General features: G+C 31.7%; 1 protein-coding gene across 8 annotated transcripts; it reads left to right on the top strand.

Annotated features, from left to right (window-relative positions):
• The first annotated feature begins 12098 nt into the window (after positions 1–12098).
• On the top strand, positions 12099–16339 carry LOC139852201 (uncharacterized). 8 transcript variants are annotated; one of them, XM_071841434.1, is made up of 8 exons: positions 12099–12237; positions 12676–12796; positions 13828–13891; positions 14159–14232; positions 14329–14412; positions 14728–14850; positions 15040–15088; positions 15539–16339. In XM_071841434.1, the coding sequence occupies exons 2-8, from the start codon at positions 12701–12703 to the stop codon at positions 16207–16209; spliced, it is 1161 nt and encodes a 386-aa protein (XP_071697535.1). In that variant the 5' UTR covers positions 12099–12237; positions 12676–12700; the 3' UTR covers positions 16210–16339. The 8 variants fall into 8 exon arrangements, with proteins under 8 accessions (XP_071697535.1, XP_071697528.1, XP_071697529.1 ...); XM_071841428.1 differs by adding an exon at positions 12510–12547 and having other exon boundaries at positions 12145–12237; positions 14159–14412; XM_071841432.1 differs by adding an exon at positions 12510–12543 and having other exon boundaries at positions 12173–12237; positions 14159–14412.
• Positions 16340–17620: the final 1281 nt, after the last annotated feature.

The following is a 17620-nucleotide window of genomic DNA, read 5'->3' as shown; positions in this document are numbered from 1 at the left end:
TTAAAAAGGCGTCGCAAAATTCTAAAGCACCTAAATCTTAGTCTAAAGAAAAAGCACTTAAGGAATTCTACGGCAAAGCCTAAAAATCTAGGAGTAAAAATAACTATAGCAAAAACTAAGTTTAAAATTAAATATGAGCTAAAAAATACAAATATTACGCTACAACGATTAAAAGGGGACAAAATATAAAAATATATAAAAAGTTGTAAAAAGTACAATTTTTATAAAAGTATTATTTTTATATTATTTATTTAATAAAACTACAAATTTTACAATTTTATTAAAACTAATTTAACTAAAATACATAAATAAAAAGTAAAAGTAAAATTAAAACTAATAATAATAATAATAATAATTATAATTAGGTTAAATAATAATTATAATTAATAATATCCCGTAATTAATGCTCGATTAGGGCTTCCTTGTCGCCTGTCAGAAACCCTCCGCGAGTCGCGGCAATTAAAGAAGAAAATCCCGCGAGTCGCGGGGTTTAGAAATTCTGTTGACAGCTTTATCTTTTTACGCGTTTTTCTTTTTTTTTTTTTTTTTTATTTTCTGTTTTCTGTTTTTTAAATAAATAAAAGATTTTATAAACTAAAATAGAAATAAAGAAACTTATAAAACTTAAATATTTAACAAAATCTTAAAAATACTAATATTTTTGTTTTTTCTTTTTATATTTTCGAATATTTAAAACGTATTTTTACAAAAACGACTTTTAATAAAAGTAACTAAAAATCTTTTTTTTTTTTTTTTTTTATATATTAGCGTTGCGCTTCCGGCTTTTAAGATAGTTCCCCGGCAGCGGCGCCAAAAATAACTTGATGTGAAGCGAGGTGTATATAAAATAGTTATTATTTTACTAGGAAAATACTATTAAATACTATACAATTTTACACAAGATATTTATTTATTTATAGAATGGATATACTTAAACCTTGCTACAACACTTATAGGCAGTGTACCTAATCGTACAGTAGTGTAGTTTTTAGTAAGTCCGGTTCGTTCCACAGGGAAATCTTTAAACAAAGCTCAACGCTATATTAGTTTACTTTTATAAAAATACAAATATATATATAAGTAATATTATTATTATAAAGGGGGGTTTTTACCGTTTAATGACCGGTTTGTCGATTTTAAAACTTTAGTCGCAGTTAAAACCTAATGTAAAATATAAAATAAATACAAGACTTAAATTAAAGCGTAAAGTAAATAACGATAATGAAATTGCGAATAATAAAATTGCGATAATTAAAAAGTACGATAATTAAAAGTGCGATTAAATAACAATAAATAAAAGTGCGATAATTAGAAGTGCAATTAAATATAAAATAAAGGAAATTAAATATGAAATAAAAGAATTATGCTTATTTAAACTTCCGTAATCATGATGTTTGACGTGTTAATTTTAGTTTTATGCCCATGGGTTAATTGTCCTTTGTCCTGAATTATTTAATATGTCCGTCTGGTTTTTGTCCATAACAGTCCATCAGTCATAAATATAAATTGCAAGTGTCCTTGTCAAATTATTATTATACCCGAAGTTAAATATTCCAACTAATTGGGGATTCGAATTGTAACAAGGTTTTAATACTTTGTTTAATGAATACACCAGGTTATCGACTGCGTGTAAACCAAGGTTTTACTACTTTGTTAACAATTACACCAATTACCCTTGAATGTAATTTCACCCCTGTTTTAATTATTCTAGTGGCTATTAATCCATTCCCGTGTCCGGTTAAATGAACGATTATTCGTACATATAAATACCCCGCCCATCGTGTCCGATCGAGTGTATATGGTAATTTATAGGGACGCCCAATTGTAAATCTTTATATTAACATTAACAAACTTTCATTTAGTTAAACAAATATAAAGCCCATTAATAGCCCATAGTCTAATTTCCACAAGTGTCGTTCTTTTGTCCAAACCCCAATTATGGTACAAATCCCAATTACCCAATTTTAGTAATTAGCCCAACATCATGATTACTTCGTTTTAAATAAGCATAATAATAACTTAGCTACGAGACATTAATATAAAAAGGTTGAACATAACTTACAATGATTAAAAATAGCGTAGCGTTACACGGACAGAATTTCGACTTACACCCTTACAACATTCGCTAACATACCCTTATTATTAGGATTTAAAATTAAAATTAAAATTAAAATATATATTATATATATATATATCGTATATATTGAGAGAGATAGAGAAAAAAGATATGAAATTTGATCAGAATTCGGTTTGCTTTATAGCCAGACTTGATTTTTGGGGCTCCGCGACTCGCGGCAAAATGCCCTTCAAACTCCGCGAGTCGCGGAGATATATTTACAGCTCACACCCTTGGAGTTTTCTCTGCCGACGGTTTTTAATATATATATATAATATATATATAATTAATATAATTAATTATATATTATATTATATTTATATACATAGTTAACTTGTAATTTTTAGTCCGTTGCGTCGAGCGTTAAGAGTTGACTCTGGTCCCGGTTCCGGATTTTCGAACGTCCTTGCGTACAATTTTATATCTTGTACTTTGCGTTTTGAATCTTGTACTTTTGTAATTTCGAGACGTTTCTTATCAATAATTGGAACCTTTTTTATTGTCTTTTGTACTTTTGAGCTTTTTGGTCGTTTGCGTCTTCAATTCGTCGAATCTGTCTTTTGTCTTCACCTTTTATTATTTAAACGAATATCACTTGTAAATAGAACAATTGCAACTAAAAGCTTGTCTTTCTTGAGGAATAATGCTATGAAATATATGTTCGTTTTTAGCATTATCACATGCATATGATTATGGTCTTAAAACGTGTCGGATGCTAGTACTATCCTTTGTAGGAGCAATAGTAAAGATCATCCTATTATTTTTCGGTCTGGCACAAGGTCCTGTTTCCGACCATGCTATGCAACCACCGTTCTTACGGTTGACACCCGATTTGGTTCAGGTGACCTAATTAATTCCAGGTGAATTCCTAGGATTTTACGTTCAATGGTAATGAACGCATTGAAAATGGGTTTTCAGAAAACAAATCGGTTTTATTTTTGATCAAAATATTTTCTCGTTCAAGCTCGAGTTTAGATATCATTGAATTCCATGAGTTTGTAATTCTCAATCTTTAAGGTCAATCTCTAGGATTGAGTAATATCAGTCTTAAAAGCTGATTTTTGATCTTTAAGGAGATTATCCTTTCTGGGGATCTGATTCATTAGTCTTATCAAGCTAATTTGCACGGTGCCCCCCCATTGTACGAGATAAATCCTTCTCATGGTTAGGATAAATCTGACCACATGGCGACCCTGTTTGATGCTGAGGTCCGTGGATTTCCTGCTGATTTTAGAGATGACTTTTCTAGATTTTTCGTCAACCTACAGCTGGTCTGGACGACAACTTCATGACCTAAATCAAGAAGCGCGTGTCTTTTTCGGAAGACTTTACTTCCTTTTAATGATGGAATTGATTCATCGTGTAGATCCATCTTTTCTTTCAAATATATTACAGTAATTCTGGTAAAACAGTTAATTTAGTCCAAAACAAAAGCACCTGCAATAACTTTACAGAAACATGTGATATATAGTTTTTAATTGAATAACTTGGTACATTCTCCCCACACTTAGTTTCTTTCTTTGCCTTTTTATTCTCCTTTATTCCATTTTAAATGAATTCAATCGTTTTAGGGTGTTTCTCAATTTATGTCCTTTCTGAGGTAACGATAATTTTGGTATTAACACCTAGTTTTCACCGTTCATAAATATGTATAAACATGATTTTGAATTCATTTAGTTGAAATTTTTTTTTTTTTTTTTTTTTCAAATTTTCATAAAATTTGGCAAATAAACCAAGTATAAACCCGAGAGAATTTATAACCCTTCCCCACACTTGAGATCATGCAATGCCCTCATTTGCATGAAATCAGACTCTAATTATAAATTTATGAGGGTGATTAGTGTAGAAAGTAGTTAAAGATACCATAAAATTGCAGGATGATAGATGGTGCACCTCATCGTTCATTCCTTCTTGTTTTATCACACATGTTTTTCTTCAAAAACGGTTGCTTTTCTGAACTGTTTACTAATATTTGAATAAAAACGTCTTTTATCCTAACTTATCATGCATTTTTGTTAACGAGTTATGCACTAACCCGAACCCCTAATTTAACATTAAGTGGGGTTAAACTTCCCCACACTTAGCTGACGACATGTGAAGTCGGTAGAATAAGTTCCACGAATTAAAATAGTGAGCCAGTTATTTACATCTCGGGTGGTATAAAATATATTAATGGGTTTAAAGTTTAGACCCACCCGATCATCACTACTTAATTCTTTTTTAAGTGTAGCTTTTAGTAAATGGATATGTCTCTTTTCTGGTTCTTGGTCAAATGGATCGATATACATCGACATACATATTTCTTTAGGGTGGATAATTTCTAACATTTCCTTCCGTTCATTCTCGGGATCAAAGGTTTCACCTCTATTACCTAATTGGGTGAAATTCGAGGTGTCATTATCTATTACAGCTCGTAGTTCATTTCCGGTGGATGACTCGTCTATTGAGAATATTGGGTTGGAAGGTTGTGGAATGGTGAAGTTTGTCACCCTTACTTCTTCTTTATCCATTGATGGATTGATGATTTCGTCGGTAGAGGCTAATGTGTCGATATGTTGTGAAATGGGTAAGACTGAATAAAAAGTATCATCGGGATAGTTGGTGATTTCGGAGCTCTCGAATTCATCAAAATTCTATGATATGAGATTTTCTTGTACAATACTCCTCAGATCAACAGGTGTGTAGTCTGATAGAGTTTCAGCTTGCCGGTTTACAAACTCTCTCATTTGTTCATTTTGAGCATTGAGTTCTTCGAGTTTGATTTTCATATAATCTAAAGAATTTTCAGGCACATAATTTTCCTCGTCTTCTGGATGTTGAGTTTGGATATATTCTTGGGAATAATCCCAATTTGAATTGTATTCTTCGTAATCGTTCCATTCAGGTTCCGTGGGTGCGTAATTTTCCATAGGAACGTAATAGTAACATTCCCATGTTGAGTGATAATCTCCACAAATTTCACAACCAGTTATTGTTTCGTCGTTCGTGATCCAAGATTGACCGAATGAATTTTTATCAACACTCGTTTGAGAGTATTGATTTAATTGATTTTGGATATCAAAAAGAGTTTCCATAGCCTTGTTTTCAAAATTTTCCATTTTATTGCGATGGCCAAATTTTAGCTACAATGTGGTGCATTTACTAATTATCCTATTAGTTATAAAAATAGAAAAACTTATATAAGTTGTCCAATTAATAGACTTTTCTGCTTTTGCCCACGTTTCGAATAGCCAAAAGATGCAGCAGGGAGCCAGAACCCTTTAAATCGGAAGTTCACAACTCAGCCACTAACAAATCCAACTATTACTACGAAGCAGAAAATTGTCAACGTCCATTAATTTAACCACTTAAATAATTTTTCTTTCTGTTTGAGATATTAGATAAGAAATAGAGAAGATTTCTAAGTCCTAAAAACTAAAGCGTCGAGAAATAAGAAAGAAAAAGAATGCGCGTCGAAAAATAAAAATAAGAAAATAGCGCGTCGTAACTTAAAAGTCTAAAAATTAAATCTAAAAAGTTGCGTCTAAAGGTCTAAAGGTAAATGCAATTTTATTCAGAAAACGGCAATTACTTAAAGGCACTAAAATTTATTTAAAACTAAAGCGAAAAACGGCGTCGCAAAATTCTAAAGCACCTAAATCTTAGTCTAAAGAAAAAGCACTTAAGGGATTTTACGGCAAAGCCTAAAAATCTAAGCTAAAAATACAAATATTACGCTAAAACGATTAAAAAAGGAACAAAATATAAAAATATACAAAAAGTTGTAAAAAAATACAATTTTTATAAAAATATTATTTTTATATTATTTATTTATTAAAACTATTAATTTTACAATTTAATTAAACTTAATAAACTAAATATACAAATTAATTAAAACTTAAATTAAATACTAAATTAATTAAATATTTAACCCTAATACAAATTAATTAATAATAATTAATAATACTCCGTAATTAATGCAGATTAGGGTTCTGTGTGGCCCGTGTCAGACGGCTCCGCGAGTCGCGGTTTTCAAGGCAGAAAACCCCGCGAGTCGCGGGGTTCCAGTTTTCAACTCTGGTACAGTTTTAATTCGACTTTTTTTTTTTTTTTTTAAAAAGGATTTTATATTGTTTTTCTAAAAATAATATATATTTATACAAAAATGAATTAAAAATATAGAGTTTCGCCGAGTTCCCCGGTAGCGGCGCCAAAAACTTGATGTGGTAGCGTGGGGGTACGTGATAGTACTATATTTTACTACGAAATACGTTACAAATTACACAAGTTTTAATTATTTATTTACAAATGGGATATACCTAAACCTTGCTACAACACTATAGGCAGTGTACCTAATCGTAGAGTAGTATAGTTTTTAGTAAGTCCGGTTCGTTTCACAGGGAGCTGGCTTATTTCACACTATATTTTAAACAATTATATTCGTACAAAATATATTATATTAATAATATATAAAAGGGGGTTTTACCGTTTAATGACCGGTTTGTCGATTTTATATTTTAAGCGAAGCGTATAGTAAATGACGATATTTAAATAACAATATAAAATAAATAACAATAATTGAAATGACAATAAATAAAAGTACGAGGAAAAATGAAATAAAATATATTATGCTTATTTAAACTTCCGTAACCATGATGGTTGACGTGTTGATTTTAGTTTTATGCCCATGGGTTAATTGTCCTTTGTCCTGGATTATTTAATATGTCCGTCTGGTTTTTGTCCATAACAGTCCATCGGTCATAAATATAAAATGCGAGTGTCCTCGTTAAATTATCCTTATACCCGAAGTTAAATATTCCAACTAATTGGGGATTTAAACTGTAACAAGATTTTAATACTTTGTTTAATAATTACACCAGGATGTCGACTGAGTGTAACCCAAGGTTTTAATATTTTGTTATCAATTATACCAAGTGTCCTTTGTACATAATTTCACCCCTGTTTTAATTATTCTAGTGGCTATTAATCCATTCCCGTATCCGGTTAAATGAACGATTATTCGTACATATAAATACCCCGCCCATCGTGTCCGATCGGGTGTATATGGTAATTTATAGGGACGCCCAATTGTAAATCTTTATATTAACATTAACAAACTATCATTTAGTTAAACAAATATAAAGCCCATTAATAGCCCATAGTCTAATTTTCACAAGTGTCGTTCTTTTGTCCAAACCCCAATTATGGTACAAAGTCCAATTACCCAATTTTAGTAATTAGCCCAACATCATGATTACTTCGGATTAAATAAGTATAATAATAACTTAGCTACGAGACATTAATTTAAAAAGGAGAACATAGCTTACATTGATTATTTATCGCGTAGTGTTACACAGACAGAGCTCCGACTTTAAAAACCCGTAAAAATAACTTTTACATAACCCAAACTAATCTAATATAACACTAATCTATACTATATATACATATATATATTTATTTATATTATACTAGGGAGTATTATTATTATTATTACACACCGAGTATTATTATTATTTTTATTATCTATTTTACATGCAGAACTCGAGAGCTTTTATAGCCAGAACTGAAATTCACTGCTCCGCGAGTTGCGGCCATTTTGGCCTTCCAGCTTCGCAAGTCGCGGAGGTTCCAAAACCAGCCCACAAGTTCAAGATCCAAGGCTGCCGACGGTTTTTATTTAAATATATATAATATATAAATAATTTTTATAATTATTTATATATTATATTATATTTATATACATAGTAGACTCGTAATTTTTTTTTCGTTGCGTCGAGCGTTGAGAGTTGGTTCATGTACCGGTTCCGGATTTTCGAACGTCCTTGCGTACGCTGAGATATTTTGTACTTTGCGTTTCGTAACTTGTACTCTTGTCATTTTTAGACGTTCCTTATCAATAAATTGAACCTTTTTAATTGTATCTTGTACTTTTGAGCTTTTTGGACCTTTGCGTCTTCAATTCGTTGTTTTCGCCTTTTGTCTTCGCACTTATTTAATATAAATGAATATTACATGAAAATGGAACAATTGCAACTGAAATCTTTACATATTGGAGGGATATTGATACTAAATATATGTTCATTTGGAGCACTATCACCTATTCAGGTCTAGGGGCTTGAGCTATAGGATCCTTTAAATCGGTAATCCAAACCCTTCCATTCTAGAGTTTCGTAGACGCCATCCGTCAAGAAAATTCAATAACGAGAAATAAAAGGTATAAAAGTAATGAATATGAGTAGTGATGACATTATAATGTCTCTGAGATTCTCGATAACTCAATGACATTTTTCGATTCGCAAACTGATGCATAAAGGTATAAAGCATATAGGTACGTGATATAACAGGGAGTTATATACGTTTGAGTATGAATAGTAACAAATATAGGAGTTTCAAAAATTCATGGATAATATTTCATGTAATACATATGTAATACACAAAACCATGATAAATGACATAGGAATGTCGAGAACGGTGTCGCATTTAAATGTGGTGGCGGAATTGAATACTACTTAGGAAAGTGAGCAGAGTTCTTAGGTTGGCTCGGCATTCTAAGATAAGTAAAGTTTCTAAAGTATAGTGTAGCATTTAACAGTTTAAGGCAACAATTAAAGGCACTATAGTCAAGGAAAGTTGTAGTCCTACATTGCTAAGGTACCTAATTGTATAAGGCACACATAAGATGCAATCCTGGTTCTCTACAACAACATGCTCTGATACCAATCTGTCACACCCCCAAAATGGACCAGGGGTAATTGTGACCAATCATATCATAACACAGTTGTATAAGAGAGAACGACTCTAAATGAGACGTTTTATTTATTAAATAAACAGCGGAAGCATTATTTAAAGTTTTACATCATAAGAGTACAGTAAATGAAAAATGTCTTAAACAAAATAATAAAAATGAATGATGGACTCCATGCAAGCAGCAAAGCATACATCAATCATCTAGTAGCAAGTAGCAGCTAGCTCAATCATCACCTGAGACAAAACACGCTTAAAGTGTCAACCAAAAAGGTTGAGTGAAATTCATAGGTTTATAAATAATATCCAAAGTTTTAGACCACAAGATTTAGTTTAAAGTTGATTGATATAGAAATATCAATCTAAAAGTGTTGCTGCATTTTGTAATATCGCTACTAAACAAGTTTACCCTATGACACCTTGTACTGTCAGTGTCGTGGAATCATTATTATGTAACCAAAGACCAACGGTCGAATGGTTAGAGACGTTACTCTCAATAGGCCTACTCACAATAATTAAGTTTGCATTTAAACGTAGCAATTAACGATATTACGGTAGGGATTTAGCATGAATCAAAGCATGACAGCATAGTTAACAATTTAGTACTTGTGTCTAAGCGTAAAACAGTTATGAAGCAAGCATGTGTCTCACCCCAAAAGTTATAAAACAGTTATGAAACAGTAAAAAGTGGGGCTATGAAGTTCACCTTAATAGCACACGAAAGAATTGAACGGAAGGACGTGACCGAGATCTCAACCTAGAGATAGAACGTATGATCATACATTGCCTAACAGACAATAGTATATAATACTATATTGATAGTAATGATTCACTAAAGAATTTCCATTTTCGGAAGGTTACTATTTATGGAAAGTTTCCACTTATAGTAATTTTTCAATTTTAGAAAGTTCGGGTTAATCTTTAGCAAGACGTTGTATAACTTTACTCAAACTTCGTTGCTATCAAATAAGTCAGGAATGACCAGATGTAACCGGGGGCCCAGGATTCTTGACCAGAATCTAAGTCATGGCATTCGAGATCCACAAGCTTACCCATAAATGGCAACCTAGACATCATTCACTTACGACCGTGAGTAGCGATGAAGTTCACATGAATTATACATTATCTTTGATTAACCTTCACTTTAGGTGTATACACACAACGAATTATTAATGTACTTAATAATTATATATGTGATAATATAACCTAAGTTTTATTTAATATTTAGTTATTATACCTTAGTATGTCTTATATATATTAAATATAATTACCTTTAAATAAATACCTAAATTACTTCAAAAATAACAGTGTTTTATGAATCGAACATTATTCAAAAATGTCTAAATAATAAATTAAATATCTAAAAATTACATACATAATTTTTATAGTCTTAGTTAACCATATAGATTAGTAGAAAAATTTAAGAAAATGTTTTTATTATATTTTTGTATTTATTTTTGTTTTTACCCTTAATGTATTCACAAAACAATTTTAATTCTACATAATTACTAAATAAATCCAAATAATTATTTTTATAATTTTTATAAGTTTTTATCAGTCTAATAACCTGTAGAAAAATATTTAAAAAAATATTTTTTTATTATTTTATATTTATTCTTAATTTACCTTCGAATTACATAATAATAGAGTTTAATTATATAATAAATACCAATTCGACCCAAGTAATTATTTTTATAATTTTTTCAGATCTATATAAGTTTTAAAAACTCAGAAAAAAATTATATATATTTTATTTTTGGTTAAAAGTTATTATTACGAATTTTACATTGTTTTTACGTTTAAACACTACATAATTCGTATTTAATTATAAATAATATTCCATAAATTATCAAAATTATTTTTATGCATCATAACACTTATAATACTAATTATAGCATATAAATATAATTAATTTAGAATTTTACAAAGAATATACAATAAATATAAATATAAATGACAATATTGAAAAAAATTAATAAAAATAGAAAGTACCTCAAATTTTCTTCAAAGTTTTGAGTGAATAACTTAAGTTTTTGTGTTTGGCAAGAAAAAATGAATGAGGAGCCATGTATTTATAGGTAAAAAATGGTTGGTGAAAAGAAAAAAAAATAATAAAATAAAGGTGCTAATTTTGACAAAATAATAAAAACATGTTAAAAATGTTTTTAATAAGTTTTTGTTTTTGAAAATATTTAGTCAAAATTCATGGGCTCATTATTTAATTTATAAAAAAAATCTTATTTTTTTTATAAGCTAAAAATATATATATAATGATTAAAATAACTTATCATTTAATTAATAATTATGTTACATATAGTTTTAAATATAATACGCATTAATATTAACTAAAGTTATTTTATATAATTAGTGTAAACTTTAGTTAACAGAACGTGTCGACTAAAAATAAATATTTGATCAACGTCGAATTTAATTATATATTACGTATGGATAACAACCCTATAGTCAAATTAGTCAATTCAGGTATGGAAATATGAGGGTTGTTATACAGGATCATCTACTTCAACAAGAAATGCCCAAACATCATTCATTTTTAGTGTGGGTTTTAGTTTGTTTAGAAATTGTGAAGCATGAGAACTATATATTTAAGAAGTGAAAACATTATTCAAAAACATGCCAGGAAATCTTATTCGACAATCTTAAAGAGAATAAGATTTAGTAGCACGTCGCAAGGTAGGATCATGCGAACCTCGCGACTCGCAACTTCCCGACAGTCGCAATTCACAAGATATAATTTACCAACAATGACCGTAAATTCCAGGTCGCGACTTGGAATTTGTCATTCATGATCGAAAAATCGCGACGCAAGCTAACCTTGGCATTTTAGGAAATTCGTTTTTCGGGCGCATCGTTATAGTTTGTTTAAAAATGCTTGTTTTGACTAATAGCCTAAAATAAAATAAACCACGAAATTCACCTGGTAGTTTTTTCTGAGAATCCGTCTTTTAAACGAGACGTAGGGCCTATTACTTACCACTTAATGGTCTACATCCGTATAATAAATAAAATTGTTATTTCTTTGTTACTTAATCTGTCACTTAATTTGCTACTTAATCTGAAAATTGGTCTGTTTCTAGAAGACATGAAATGAGACAACGCAAATAGAAAAAAAGTACATTAAATAAAAAAAAAAATTAACATCACGAATTAATATTAATATATAATAATATAATATATAATATTAATTAATAATTATTATTATTATTATTATTATTATAATTAATAATTAATAATTAATAAATGAATGAATACATAACCCTTAACTTACTGCGGGACAAACAAGCCCTTTGGTTTAGTTCGAAGTACCTGAGTGTGAGGATGATCGCTTTTAAGTAGACACACTATTCGCGATTAATCATTTCTTCCGTGCTTACCAAAAGGTTCACTTTTTATTTTTTAAATCATCGAGGTACTACTGTATTTCTTGTTTAATTGTAACGCAAAACCCTAATTTACCGAAACCCAAATTGCTACTACCTTATTATGATACCTGTATTTCTTTAATGGTAACGCAAAACCCTAATTCAACGAAACTGTAATTTGCTACTACTAATTATTATGATACCTAATTATAGTACATTAATGAATAACCTTATTTTGCAGATTTGTGAATATATGTAGCAATTTGATTGCCTGATTCTGTGATTGCTAGGTCAAGAATAGTATTTATTTTCTGGAAGGCGGATGTAGGTGAAAAAACGTCTAATTTTGGACTTTTTTCATTTTTCATTGTTAACTCGTATGAGGTTTTTATGAATTCATGAATCATAGACTTGATTTGCATGGAAAAGTGGCTGAGATAATTTTACTTTTTCCAGATCAAGAAAATTCTGGTGATGCAAAATGGAGAATTCGAGTGGTTTTAAGTTTGAAGTGGGCCAGCTTGCGGAATCGAAATCATTTAAGGATGGATATCGTGGTGCCTGGTTCAGATGCAAGGTAGCTTTTTCGTTCAATTGATTTGGTAGCTCTGTTTTGTTCCCATATGCAATTGCTATAAAAATACTAATGGTGGGCTAGATTGCAACTTTAGGCGTCGTAATACTAATTACAAGCATATCTGGTGTTTGATATGATGTTTAGATGTCCAACATATGAGTATGAACACGTTTAGGATGATCGTTTCATGATCATTTGTATGTTGTTCTTTTCTTTCATATAGAAAAATAACTTGCGGATGCCTCTCATAAGGTTTGAATCACACCCTTTGGCTGATGTTGCACCCTTGGTTGTGCTTCGGATATGACCTGTTCGTCGTGGATGTTCATAAAACTCATTCTGGACTATGGTCGCAAATAGTTTGGAACTAAAAAGTGTGTTTATGGCAGGGTCGGTCCCGAGAATTAAAGTACCTAGAACGAGGTGAAAAAAGGCCCTTAGACCCTATCGAATAATATAAGCTATTAACAAATGTCCCTTAAGCCCTAACGAATAATACAAGCTATAAAAAAGGCCCTTTGGACCTTGCTAGAATGTTAGTGGACTTTGATCTCTTTTCTTTCTGGGGCCTTTGATTATTGTTTTTGGGCGCTTCGCCTTCGCTGCTTCAGTTGTGTTTCCCTAGTTCTCCCATTTCTCAAATCTTTATATATTAAAAATTGCTCCCCTAAAAACTATGTGCCCCGCCGAGAGGTGGATTGGGTTGCCCCCCGTTTGGACGTCACCTGGTTTATGGGAAGAAGGTTACTTCTTTTGAAACATACTGTAAGTAGTCTTTTCACTAAAATATGTTATTATAGGTTATCTTTTTATGTAAATAATCAGTATAATTTATGAATTCTCTTATCCACCCTTCGGCTTTCAAACTTATTTGCAATTTCCAATGCATATAATTTTGTAACCACGTATCTAAGTGTTCATGGAAAGTGCTTAACCGAAGGCTCATTTGCCTTTGAGCAATTTTAAACGGGCTATTTTAAATTACTTACAGAACTCTAATTTAATTTATCCATCTCCAAAATGTCTTTCAGATCAAACATATCAATTTGAAAAGGAACAAGATACAGCTGGAGTACTATGATTTCGACGTAGAAGGTGAGTTAGCTAACTTTCTGTATGAACCAGTGTGGGTTTGGAAATCGTTTCTTGTGAATTAATTGCCACTTTTTTCATTAACTTCAGAATATTATGTTTCTGATTGCAATTTATTAGTCATCATGAGGCATAAACTTAGTTGCCCGTTGTCACTTTTCTTATACTACATTCTTCTATGTTGATTGTGTTCTCTCATCTGGTTTCTTGTTCTTAAAGTTTTATAAAATAATAGATTTCAGATAAAGTTAATTGTTAATGTGTTTGCAGAGATAAGTTGGGAACAGATATTCGAACAGCCTCCTTATGGAAGAAAGACAAGGCACATTAAAAGACAACTAATGGTGCGGCCTCGCTATCCGCTAACATATAAAAAAGATGAAATGCCAGATGCTAACTCAATTCCCGAAGTTTGTGTTGTATTTGATGGTACATTTAAGGTTGATGATAAGGTAGATTGGAATTATGAAGGTGTTTATTGGTCTGCAAGGGTTGTCGAAGTGTTGAGCGATGACAAGGTTAAGGTAAAGAATTTGACTTGTGCAACCTGTTAGAATTTATTAGTATACTATTGTGTTTGTTGTCAAAAATTATTTAATTACATTAACTTGGAGAGTTAACTTTCAAGGTATAAATTTTTTAGCTATCTTTATATCAGGTTTTATAAACATCTGAAACACTCTTGTGATGTTATTTTTACTTCTTAAAACGTTTCGTTAGGAAGAATGTATCTGATATATTATTACAAATAAATAGTTAAATACACATACCATTTATGATTCTTAGTTTCTTTTTCCTTCCCTTTTTTTGATTTGTATTCATGTTTCCACCATCTGTAGATTGAGTTGCCAATGCCCCCAGCTGGAGAAGGGGTAGAAGGTGAGACATACGAAGCATTATGTAAAGATTTACGACCCTACTTAGATTGGTCCGAAAGAAATGGCTGGACTTTGCCTACTCTGGTGCCTCTCTCTCTCTCTCTCTCTCTCTCTCTCTCTCTCTCTCTCTCTCTCTCTCTCTCCACTTTTTTATTTTATTTTATTTGAATTACTTTTTTTTTTCCTGCCTATTTGATTCTTTCATAATTGTAACAGATTTAAGTGGTGTTAATATAACCTTGTTCTTATTTAAGTTTAATTTTTTTCATGCAGGGTGGTAGGACTTCATGTGGTGCACAGCTTATCTTTCCATCAAAGCAAGGTGAGTTAATTTTGTAGGCCAATGCTTGCAATTCTTATATAATTTGTCTTTCTATTTTTGTTGGCCATTTTAATCTACATTTTTAAGACCCGTCTGCTAACTGGTAGTAAATTATCTAAAATATTACGACGGTTGATTAGTATCACCATTTACCTTAAAATGCAATGCTTGAACATCTTACTATCATAGTTAGTACACTTCTTTTCAACTAGTTTTCTCTTTTTCTCTTTTCTAAAAAAAGTTCTATTATACTTCGTACTTTTAGTTATAGTGTTTTGTTTTGTTTTGAAGCATGTGATCAATTGTTGTTTGTACGCCCTTTGACAGGAGGAATTGCTTATTACATGTACGTAAAGTAACTTAGATGTAATAAGCCCATGCGAGTAAACAGTTCTATCTCTTAATATTGCATGCTAATCTTAGATTTGTTTGTAACTGTACTTGTTTTAGGCATGAATCAGGAGTCAATTTCTCTTGGTTCACCTCTCAATGCATCTTCTAGCACTCGTTTATCAGCTGAGGGAGACACAGAGAGACAAAATTCAGGTCATGTGGATACCGTTATTTGTGACGATAAAATGGTTGATGATTTAGCGGAAGGACATGCAGAAAGGCAAAGTTCAAATCCTGTAAATGCTGTTGTTCTTGATGAAAAAGTGGCGAGTGAAGATGTGAAAATGGTTGATGATGATGATGATGTGCATGCAAATACAGAGACACAGAGTTCAGTTCCTGTTAATTGTGAGGAAAAAGTGCAGGCTGAAGATGCGATATTGGGTGATACTGAAACACATAATTCAAATCTGATGGATACCGTTGTTTGTGAAGAAAAAAAGCAGACTGAAGATGTGAAAATGGATGATGAATGTGTGGAATCCTTCGATAGTATTACGAGTTTGCGTGTGGAAGAGAAGAAATCAGCAGCAGAAGCGGCACCGGCAGTTGCAGATGAGGGTGGTATTCATTTTAGTAAAGACTTGAACATAAAGCATGAAGATACACTGGAAGCAGCCGTAATCGATCTGGAGGAACTTGTTAACAAAATTAAATGGATGCAGAACCTTCTAAATAACAATGGCAGTCAGTCAAGTACTGATTCAACATTGTGGAAGTTTGTTTAAACTATTCTCTTCACATCAAGTATTATTTGACGCGTTCTGTATAGTTTGGTAAGTTTTCTTTCTGGTACTTGAAACGTGGTAATCGACATGTGTTGTAGTTGCTCAATCTAGAAGGTTGTTTCTGACACTCCGTATGCAAATTTCTGTGGCGCTTTTGATTCCTCATTTTTCTTTTTCTTTCCGGTTTATCATTTGCATAGTGAGACTATAAATATGACTGTTTAAAAATTAAAGGCCATGCTGAGAGCAAGCATATCAAATAGAGAATATACCTATTTTTATTAGTTAAAGTGGATGATCACGTTAGCATGACGTCGTCAGGGTTACTGTTCTGGATAGACACTGAATGTTCACCATCAAGATACACAAACTACATTGCAAAATCCACAGGAATTTGTTCAAAGCTATCATCTGCTTCTGACTCTTCAAGTACTTCCCTTTAAAAATTTCTGGATAGACTTTGAATGTTCACCTTGATTATTGCTTCTTTTACGACAGCATAACAGAACATCCCCTGGAATATTGTATATTATTGCATTCGATTCTTGCGACTCAAAACTTTGCATAAAGTGACGTGGCGGGGGAGGTGGGCCGGTGGTGGAGGTGTTGTTATGGTTTGAGATGAATTGTTGCTGGAAATAGATCGGAGTCATCTACTCCAGCAAGAAATGTTCAACCATCATCCCTTTTTAGTACGGGTTTTTGTTTGTTTAGAAATGAAGCATCACAACTATATATTAAGAAAGTGAAAATGTTATTCAAATAACATGCCAGGAAATCTTATCCGAAAATCTTAGAGCAGATAAGATCTAGTCGCACGTCACATGGTAGGATAGGATCTTGCGAACCTTGCGACTCCTAACTTCCAGACAGTCGCAAATTGCAAGATATAATTTATCAGCAATGACCGTAAATTCCAGGTCGCGACATGGAATTTGTAGGTCATGATCGCGAATTCACGAGTCACAAGATCACAAGCCAACCTTGCGAGGGATTTTAAGATATTTGTTTTTTGGGGCGTACGCTATAGTTTGTTTGAAAAATGTGTCTTTTTGATTAATAGTCAAAAATAAAATAAACCATGAAATTTACCCGGGTAGGTTTTCCTGAAAATCCATTTTTTAAAGGTGACATACACTGATATGGGGGCGGTTCTATATTGTACCTAGTGGTGGCACGGGACAGCACTGAAATACGCGATGTCGTGAAAAAAAAATGGGGTTTTTAACTAGTGATACAATTTGATAATGTACATTTTTTTGAGTGACACCGTTGAAATAGTAGAATTTTTTTGGGGGTTTGAACTAGTGACTACCAATCCGAGATCCTCCACTGCATACATTACACACACCGTACGAATTACGAATGCAAATTAATTACTGTAATAATAATTTATTAATATTAATAATTT

This window comes from Rutidosis leptorrhynchoides, chromosome 6 (genome assembly GCF_046630445.1).
Source record: "Rutidosis leptorrhynchoides isolate AG116_Rl617_1_P2 chromosome 6, CSIRO_AGI_Rlap_v1, whole genome shotgun sequence".
In the NCBI taxonomy this organism is placed as follows: domain Eukaryota; kingdom Viridiplantae; phylum Streptophyta; class Magnoliopsida; order Asterales; family Asteraceae; genus Rutidosis; species Rutidosis leptorrhynchoides.
This window is presented reverse-complemented; position numbering and strand designations above follow the sequence as displayed.

What these genes read in the sequence shown, in the direction of transcription:
- LOC139852201 (XM_071841427.1), top strand. Translation starts at nt 12,701, where the DNA reads ATGGAGAATTCGAGTGGTTTTAAGTTTGAAGTGGGCCAGCTTGCGGAA. An exon ending in CTATGATTTCGACGTAGAAG is followed by an intron (nt 13,892 to 14,158) that starts GTGAGTTAGCTA and finishes ATGTGTTTGCAG; the next exon opens with AGATAAGTTGGGAACAGATA. An exon ending in TATCTTTCCATCAAAGCAAG is followed by an intron (nt 15,089 to 15,538) that starts GTGAGTTAATTT and finishes TACTTGTTTTAG; the next exon opens with GCATGAATCAGGAGTCAATT.